General features: G+C 32.3%; 1 protein-coding gene across 2 annotated transcripts in view; it reads right to left on the bottom strand.

The window, feature by feature from the left end:
• The window catches only part of vvl (ventral veins lacking), a 266,778-nt gene extending 257,391 nt beyond the window's left edge, over nucleotides 1-9,387 (bottom strand). For both annotated transcript variants that reach the window (XM_067044677.1, XM_067044676.1), the window contains exon 1: nucleotides 7,442-9,387. In XM_067044677.1, coding sequence (XP_066900778.1) covers nucleotides 8,001-9,275 — 1,275 coding nt within the window. In that variant the 5' untranslated portion in view covers nucleotides 9,276-9,387 and the 3' untranslated portion in view covers nucleotides 7,442-8,000. The remainder of the gene's footprint in view (nucleotides 1-7,441) is intronic.
• Nucleotides 9,388-10,455: the final 1,068 nt, after the last annotated feature.

Below are 10,455 nucleotides of genomic sequence, written 5' to 3'. Positions count from 1 at the left end.
TGATAAAGATTTGTATATAAAATTATGATAAATTTGTGATACCGTGAAATAGAATTTAAATTCAGATATATTAACTTATAATATGTGATGTAATATAATTTATTTCCATTAAATGAACACATTATTTGGTTTCATACCCTAATCAGTCTAGGCATATACTATTTATCACCTCTCTGTCAGGCTTAATTGGTATATAAGGTCTTATCTTATTTACAAATAACAGAAACCAAATATAAAAAAAAAAAAATATATATATATTAAATTGTTATTAAATTTAGTTTCTTTAATTAAAAAATACTCGTTTTCTTCAATTTTATCAGTTAAATAGCATATATAAATGTGTACTTTCTTCTCATAATTAAGTGAATATATAATCACAATATTCTTATAGTGATAATAAAAAAAATACAATTGTTATATAAGCTTTAATCACCAAATAATCAAATTTAAAATTTAATAAAAATTAAATTTATGATAAGAAATTCAAAGTTGGCTAGAAATAAAATATATATATAAATATAAATCATTTTAAACAATTTTTCATTACTTCAATCAATTTATATTTATTTCGTGTCAAATTATTAGTTAAAAATACAAAACTAATATCTCATTAAATCTTAAATAGAAATTTAAGATAACAATCTTGAAATGGTTAAATATTTTTTTCCTTTTTCTGCCTACGAACTTCCACCTAGACTGTTAAAATCCCAAATGTACGTATTTTTATTATTTAATTTCAGATAGCTTAGTGTAACGCTACCATTCATAGATTAATATATATTACCTATATTTATTTGTTGATATCGCTACTTTGAATATTTATTATATTCTTAAAAATATAGCAAAAACAGTTACTATTGAAAAATATAGTAATAGCAATCGGTATCGTTATGAAAATGTGTTCTTGAATATTTTATCATCTATTAAATTATACAATTATTATTGTAACCGTATTTCTAATCAGCATTTATATGATGGTTTTATGGAGTGTCTCTTATATTGATTCTGTCGTTACTCTCAATGAACAAAACTTATGAACAAACTGGGTCAATACAAATTGATGAAAAAAATTGAATTTTTTAATTAAAACTATAATTATTTGTAATATATTTTTTCTCTACATTTATCTTAAATATCGTTTACACCTCCACTATTATCGACAAACGAATGATGAAATCGATATAAATAAACTGAGGACAGAATTCGATTGTTCACTCCTCCTCAGAATTGTGGTCGTAAAAAAAAGAAAAAAAAAGAAAGAAAAACTACATCGTTGAGAGAAGGTTAACCTTGACAACGGGTTGCTTGAGAATTCCTAAGATGAACTTCTAGACCGTTTCTACAATATCTTATTCCACTGCATCGTACCAATAAAATATAATTTATTATAAGGAAGTATTATTATCATCTAATGCAACACAAATATCAGGTATAGATTATACGGAATATTTTTCTTGGAAAGGAATTTATAATACCTACTATCATATTTCAGAGGTTGATAAATAATTTCGAGCACATTTATATTTTAAATGTGCATTTATTTAATTGATTATCATTTTTACTTAGTTAAATTAAAGATTACAATGATTAGCTAATCTTGTCTGTAATTGAAGTAACGTTTAATTTATAGTAAGGTATGAATAATTTTTTTAAAGAATACTACTAAACACATGTTGAATATTTACTATACAAATATTATAAATAAACTACGTTAGATCGAATAAAATTTCCTTAAAAACCAAAGCGATACTTTTTTTCTCTAAAACTCTCTTCTTCTGAAAGTTTATAATAATATGCATATATTACTGATACGTAAAATCAATAAATAAATAATTTAATTTAAATAAGTTAGGAACGTTTAGGAGTCGAGAGAAAAACAGGAATTTTGAGACTAAATTTTTTCCATTTAGTTGTACGCCTAACCACTGGATTAAATCAGATTTGATAGTAAGGAGCCACATAAATTATATTTCTTATGGAATATAATATATTTAACAAATATATTTAATTCTTCGTTTATTTTTATATATTGAAATGTATTTTTTTTTTTAATTTCAATAATATTAATCTTTCTACAATATTTCTGGTATCTAATAGTAAAAAAATGTTCCTTTTTTTTTCTTTTATTGTCCTATATTATTACTGAAGTAAATTAAATGTAAATTAGAAGTAAATTTTATTTGACATTTTTAATCTAACAAAAAAAAAGAATTATCGTGTATAGTATTAATAAGACTGGATGATAACATATAATAAAATTTGAAATTGTAGCAAAAATCATTAAGGGATTTTGTATTAAGATTCAATATATCCAGTATAGGAAAGTTAGCATTTACAATCTGTATGGGAGCAACTCATGAAAAGATGTAAAATGTTTATTGAAAATTATTTGATTTTTAACTCCTAATTAATATAAAAAAAGTTTAATTTTGAAATAAACTAAGTTCTCAGGGTATAATTATAATTTGTGAAAAAAACTTTACTTTTCAGAAATGAATATATAAACTTTGGATTGAAAGATCAATTTTCTTAATTTAAAAAATCATCAGAATTACTTTGAAAATGTTTAAGCACTGATTTCTTCAGTTCGCTTAAGTGAAAATTAATTTTAATAAAAAAAAATATATATAATTTATTTAGTGATGTAACCGTATTTTCTAGCATTAAGCTAAGGTAATTGATATCTTATTATTCATAATTGTACATACATAAATATTCATGCATTTAAACATTATATTTTTTGCTTTTAAATTCTCAGAAGTTTATATTTTTTCCTTTCAACATTAATTTATTAAAATTTTTATTGTTAATATGCTCCCTCTTTCTTTTTTATATTTGAACGACTATTGTTTGAATGTATTAAGGTTTTCCCTATCTCAATATTATTTCATTTCGTATTACCTTCTTGGAATGTTATATAAAGATGGTATAGAGAATATTAAAATTCATAAAGGTCGAAGCATTCTCTATACTCTTTAAGAAATTATATAAAATGTTCGAATATTCTATACAATACCTACACAATATTGTTTTATAAATCTGGAACAATTATTTGAGTGGGTTATTATTTATTAGTTAATAATTGATTATAACACATTTTGTCAAAACTAAAGAATAAATTTGGTTCTAGCACAGGTGGAAAGAAAAAAAATAATCTTATTCCAAAATTGTCACTTGTTTTTCTTGATTTCTCAAACTCATTTTTCTATAATAAAAATAGCATGGTGCGTTTAATGTTTTAGAGAAATACTAGTTCTACTAAGGCTAATTTGCAATAACAATTGTTAAAACAATATTTATTGTATTATGTTCCCTGAATAACTAATAATACAAATAAATACGACCTTATTATGTTAGACACACAATTAACCGTTTGTTGAATCTGAAGAGACACGATTTACTCCTGAAACTGACCGAAGGAATTAGAGACAGTCTTTGGAAGTTAATATATGCCGATCTGTTATTCCATCAGAATTCCTGAGTCCCCTTATTATCACTATTAACATAATTACACATTTAGCCTAATTGATTCGTAATCTAATGTCCAACTCGAATTTAAAGAATTTACGTGCCTATCTGTTTGTATAATTATCTCACAATCCTATAACTGATTAATAGATATTCCAGATTAACTGATTTTTTGCTTGTTTCAAATTTAAAAAAAGATTTTGACTAGAAATGTTTTTTTTTTCAATGACGCCTAAATTTAAAATGATAACTAATCAATGTCAAATACATTAAGGATATTTTTACTGGAAGATTGTGATATTGTATGACATTTATTTGATTAAATAATTTGACTTATTTTTTGTTTTCTAAATTATATCATTATAAATAATACCAACACCTCCAGCGAATCACAAGTAGGCATTCTAATTATTTATTTAGATTTTGTTTTGTATTTATAGTAAAGTTTTTATATTATATCAATTGTATGTTTTTCTTTCATTCTTTATAAGATTGAGATATATTGTCAGATTTATTACTGCTCTCTACTGATACGTTACATTAATACTATATGAGATTTTGTAAATTGGACACATATTTACCTCGATAACTGCAAATAGAAATTGACATAAAATGTTGAGAAGGCATTGAAATATTGGCCTAACAATATTGAATAAATATGCTGTATAAATATTTTTGTATAGAAGTTTAATAAATGTTCGTGAATAAAATGCTTAATACTTAGCAAAAACACATATTTTAAATAAAAATAGTCGTAACTTCATGTCTTCTAAATAAATAATTCAAATTTCAATAAGAGATTTTAACATATTAGTTCTTATAAAAATCATATTTGAAAAATAATTAATCAATTTCATCTGAATCAGAGCAGGAAAAAACTATTCATAATATTTATTTTCATAAGTCATATACGTAGTCAAAATTGTTAGTTTTGTCATTAAAATTGTTAATGTTGTTAAAAACATTTTTCTATCCTTCATTGTTGACAAATCTGATACCAAAAACATCAAATAATAACTTCTATTTTATTTATTTTTGATTTACAGAATAAGTTAAAAATATATATTTTTTTTATCAAACATTAAATCTGAAATCAATTGATGAATTGACATTTACATCCTAAAAATAATTAAAAAGATTTACAACATATATTCTTCTTACAGATTACATGCTGATATAAGAATTTTCGGAATAAGAATAAAACTATTGGAGCAAAATAAAGTTATCACTTCAATGCCCTAAATTTTCAAAAGTTATTCATCTTAGTGAGAAACAAAAAGTTGATCTTATTCAACAATGTTTTATTTCAAAATAACTGCAAAGATTAAAAATCATTATTTCTTAGCTTTATACCATAGTATTTTTTTACGTTTCCAAAACATTTGTGGGGATAAGAATTATGAAGTCCAATACTTAAGTACTTGTGGGAAGTTTGAAAATTTTTAACGGCTATTTTAATTATTGAAACATAATTAAAATTTTAATTCGTCTGTTTTATCAATGATACATTTATTATCAATTTGTAATACTTAGTTTAAGTTTGCAAATTTAATTTTCACGATTAGTGTAGCTATAAAATCAAACAAGTCAAAAAATAATTTAAGCCTTACAGAGGCGTTATGAATGTATATTTAATCTGAAACGAAATTTAATTTATGTATTAATAAATATATACGAGATAAAAACAATAAAACTGAAGTCAGCAATGAAGGGCAAAAGACTTTAACGAATCAGCTGCCGATATATATATGTATCAACAATTACATTAAGAACGGACACTACCTCCACTTTCTCGAATAGATAAGAAGAAGGGTAATAAAATAACTATTTGCTGAGAAGATGGAAGATAACGGAGGGTGGAAAAGAATCCGGGAGACTGACCGTTTGAAATTCCGAGGGTTTGGGAGGGTTGGTATGAGAACACCTGCCGCCCTGTTTGTTTACGTTGGACCGTACCTTTAGGTACTCGGGAGGAACAAAACTGTGTCTGATACTATCACTAATTATATAAGGACAAAAAGTGTGTTCACGGTTGTCCGCACGGCACTCCAATTGAACCTAATAGTATAAGTGACGATTTCTCAATTATTTAGTAATATTTCTAATGTTCATCTTTTATAGAAATATAAAATAATACTACAAAAAAATCACCTTATCAAACAATATATTAATTAATAAAATTTATATTTTAAAATTTTTTATTCAAATTTGTTTGTAATTATACCAATATATTATATTTTATAAATACATCTCCTTTTTTTTTTTTTTTTTTTTTAATGAAATGTTTATAAAAATATTTCATGCAATTTCCTCACACACTCTTAAAAAATAAAAATAAAATATTGTGTCCTAGTGTTCATGTTTATAATAAATCAATGTTATACTAGTATAACATGACCATTGAGTGTACCTTATCCAAATTGAGTAGAACCTTTGCGGAGGTACTGTACCGAGTACGGGGGCCGCAACTCCACAGCGCTAACAACGGCTCAGTCGTAGGCACCCGTACAACGGCACAGCCTCACCAGAGATTAGGGCAGTATTAAAATAAAAAGTCAAGTTTTCACTTATTATGACAAAACACAAAAAATTTATTTCATCTTCATCATAATAAACCCCTCCATATCTCTACTTTTTACACAGGTTATCCCCGAAAAAACTTGATGGAAAACAAAAACTTCAAATACACAATAATATTTTAATATAATTAAGAATATTTGCTTCACTAGCTATCTGTACAATAAAGGGGTTCTTTGCCGACTATATTATCTATATTTACATACGTATATATTGTTCACATATTTTTTTGTTATATTTTTTATAATTTTTTTTCTTTAAATATTAAAGTTCAATTATCAGTTCTTTGATTGTTCATTATGAAACTTCAAATCGTTTTTGTAACTAAGGTATCTTTGAGACAAAACTATAATAAAATAAAAACATTTGAATCAAACAATAACAATAATTATAAAGCAGCCTTCTTATATTGTATTCATAATATATGAATTTATATATCTCAAAAATAATATAAGAAAACAAAATAATTTAATAAATAACATTTGACTCAATTCTTTTTCAATTTAAAATAAACTTTTTGTACAAAATTTCTTAGATGTTACGTGGAATGCCCAAAAAACTGTTAACAGTGTCAAGACAAATGCCCAATGTACAGCATGCACTAAATCGTCATGCGATAAACATGATCTGTCTGAATAATTTATAACTTTTAATTTATTCAAATAAGAAGCAACAACTTGTGTGTCACATATTAAGGATATAGAAATGTAACTGATAATGCATGATAATGATAAAATAAAATGATGAGAATGAATGCCACTGCATGCAATGGCATGAATTCGAAATCTATAAACTTTCGGCATTTGTCTTTTTTGTTTACTTCTGTAAAACTATACCCAATTATTGACATTGAGAAAAATAAAAATAAAGAAAAAATCTATCGAGATCACAATCCACAAAATCAAGAAGAAATATAATAATATATTATATATAAATTTGAATACATTGTAGTATAACAGATTTGTCAAAAATAATTGGACACTATAAATGTATATAAAGCATGCGCAACCTACTGCAAATAAAATTCTAACCGGCAATATGATCCAAAGATTAGAGTTAAAGTGATATATTGGGCTCAATTCCTTAGCTGGGGAGATATTAACTATGTCTCTAATTATCTAATTCTGGGAGTCGTTAGAAGTTCATTTGCAGGGGTACAGTTAACAGATTGTACAAAGTAATCGAGTGGTCCGTTAAGTTAGAGATTTATAAGAGATAGAAAAAATAAATAATAAAGAAAATGGATAACTCTTTACTGACACAAATCACATCGGTTTCCTCGGCCTGTAATCACTGGATCACTTGCACTATGGAACTGGTAAGAGGGACACTCTTGTTAACACATTTCAGATATGGCTATGGCGGAACAAAAGCATAGAAACATGTTTTGTCCTACCTTGGTGCTGCAGTCCCGTCCTCTGTGCTCCACAGTCCATAATGGAGACACTCTCTTCCTCTCCTCTATCTACAGTCTCCTACTCACCATTAACTATTTGTACACGGCATGGCGTCTTCAACTAAGTATATATATATATATTTATCATGTAACTATTTACAAAGACAGTTCGACCATTTAGCTCATTAGAACACATAACTTCCCCAGTATATAAAATACACATCGAGTATATAAACAGAGTTCATATGTATTCCACCGGTTACTACACACAATGACGAAATACAACACAGTATATTTACAGTTTGAATAATAGTTCTTGTGGCCACCCCCGCGAGTGGCTATCGCTCAGCAGGATCTGAAAATGTCCAAACCTCCAGACTTATATTAATAATATACACTCTACAATCACAGTCCTTTATATATTAAATATATGTTTGTATATATTCATATATTGTGTCGAGGAGAGTTGGGAGACTAGATCCACTCCTCAGACATAGTCTCCTCTCAGCTGCATCTTGGAGATGTGTCTGGAGTATTCAATATCCCACTGGGCTAATCGTTAGTGAGCGGTAAGCGAGGTGTGGCTGGGCATCGTCTGTGGGCTTAGCATGGGCGGGCTGTGGCTGTGACTGTGTGGTGCCATCGGCGAGCCGTGGAGGTGATCCTGGTGATGGTAGCCGTGGAGTCCGTGCGGGGTTTGTCCCATCTGGCTCTCCATCATACCATCCTGAGGGCCTCCCATCGTGTTCGGCGGTGTCATCCTCTTCTCCTTCTGCCGCCTGTTGCAGAACCACACCCGCACAACTTCTTTTTCAAGCTGTAAGGTGTCCGCTAAGGTGGTGATCTCTTGGGCTGAAGGTTTCGGTTGCTTGTGGAAATGCTGCTCAAGGGCTCCTTTGACAGACACTTCGATGCTCGTCCTCTTTTTCCTTTTCCTTCCCTGGGCTGCGATTTTGTCGATACTAGTCGGCGAGCCCGTCGTCGAATCCGCCTCCTCTAACCATTTCTGGAGGAGAGGTTTCAATTTACACATGTTTTTAAAGCTCAATTGTAAGGCTTCAAACCTGCATATCGTCGTTTGTGAGAAGACATTTCCGTACAGGGTGCCTAGGGCCAGACCGACGTCCGCTTGGGTAAAACCTAGTTTGATCCGCCTCTGTTTGAACTGTTTGGCGAAGGCTTCTAGGTCGTCAGACGTCGGGGCGTCTTCTTCCCCTCCCGAGGGCTGGTCGGGATGACTCTGGTGATAAGAAGGGCTGTGATTCTGCATGTCCCTTAGCGTGTGGTGGAGCTGAGGTGGCTGGTGCTGGTGGTGGGCTAACATACCATTCATAGCGGCGTGATAGGCCGTGTGGTGAGGAAGTGGCGAGCCGGGACCGGTATTATAGTGGGCCGAAGAGACGACGGGCGCGTGCCAGGACGTCATGCCGTGGCTGGCCTGCTGGTGCCGGTGCATCTCGTGCGGCTTGATATCCACAGGCGGCGCCTGGTGTGGATGGTGATGGTGTCCGTGGTGATTGTGGATGCCCATGGTGGCCCAGGGGTCCGCCGCACCTCCTCCAGGTTGTAGGCTCACCCACGGGTTGGCGGCGGACAGAGACACTGGGTGACTGTTTGGCGAAGGCGATGTAGGCATCTGGTGATGGTGATGGTGATGATGATGCTGACTCGGGGGCATATACTTCATTTCGCCATCGCTGCCTCGCGGCGAGGGGCTGGTGTGGTAGCCGCCACCCCCGATGCTCGCGTTCACTATATTCATCACACCGACTCCACTTCCGTCCAGCTCGGACGATACGGCAGTACTAGCGGGCATGTACGTCGTGGTTGCCATTACACTCTCCCCCTCACTTCACTCTTATCTGAATTGTAAAAACCGTCGCGGGGACTCATGTGTTATGCATGTCGCACTGCTCACTACTGACTCGGCTCAGGCACCACACTCCCTGGCCCCGCTCCCCCCACTACCTCTTACCCCCGGATCGCCGCTCCGTGACGTGGCAGGCTCCGGTTGGCCGGCCCCTTGGCCCCGCCCCCTCCAGTTCCCTGGCAACGCGCGCCACCCTATCGATTCGCTTACCCCCCTCCTCCCCTCTCACCCCTTCCCCTCACTGTCAATACATTACACCTACATTATTACAATTAAAAGAAAGTTTTCTAACATAAGTTAACACTTCCTCTGAACTGTTACTGTGCCGAGGCCCGGTTGGTTCCAGGCGAAATTACAGCCGATTTTGTGCTCAGCGGAACTGACCTAGAGCTTGTAAATCATTGTTTAATCCCACACTAGGTTTACATCGAGAGCAACAAGTTGCTAGTCCTTTAAATATTTAAATCGCTCATTGCACGAGATGACGTTCTCCCTGAGTAGTGCACCTGTCGACAGCGGCCTAATGCACAAATGTGCACTGATATTGTTAGTCTTCGATCCGTTAACACCTGAACCTGAAGGGAACAGTCGCAGCTAAGGACATAGTGCTGTTGAATAGCAGCGACCGAATGACACCCTGTCATGCTATGCAAAGAAGGAGACGGGGCTATTGTGTCGGCCGCAACTGTTGAATGCCCACAATGAATAAACAAATTACCGCCCCCCTCCCGCAATATTCTAGGCCGGGACTAGGAAATTATCACCCTCGGTCCCACTATTCGCTATGAAAGAGAAAACGGAAATGTTACGATTATTCTGTCATAAAAGATCAGAGGGGTGTGTGTAAACGAATCGGTATTCGATTTTTTTCTTTTCAAATATTGTCCAATAACGATCAATAATGCAGAAAGTGGATGGACTCAAGAAATGCTACCGTAAAGTCCTGGAGAGTCTTTTTTGTGCAACGGTAGCTGAGACACGGTCCTATTTGAATATCTGTGAATACTCAAGTAGAAGGTAATTAGAACCGGTCACAGTTCCATCCATCTTCTGCTCACCTCGACTGCTCTCTATCACAGCTGGCCACTTCACCGCCTATGTTAATGTCTCTGCATAATTTCACCATTATTAGTCCCTTTTTTAG

The sequence above is a fragment of the Halyomorpha halys genome, unplaced genomic scaffold, assembly GCF_000696795.3.
Source record: "Halyomorpha halys isolate HHAL.00 unplaced genomic scaffold, Hhal_1.1 Scaffold310.1, whole genome shotgun sequence".
NCBI classification, from domain to species: Eukaryota; Metazoa; Arthropoda; class Insecta; order Hemiptera; family Pentatomidae; genus Halyomorpha; species Halyomorpha halys.
This window is presented reverse-complemented; position numbering and strand designations above follow the sequence as displayed.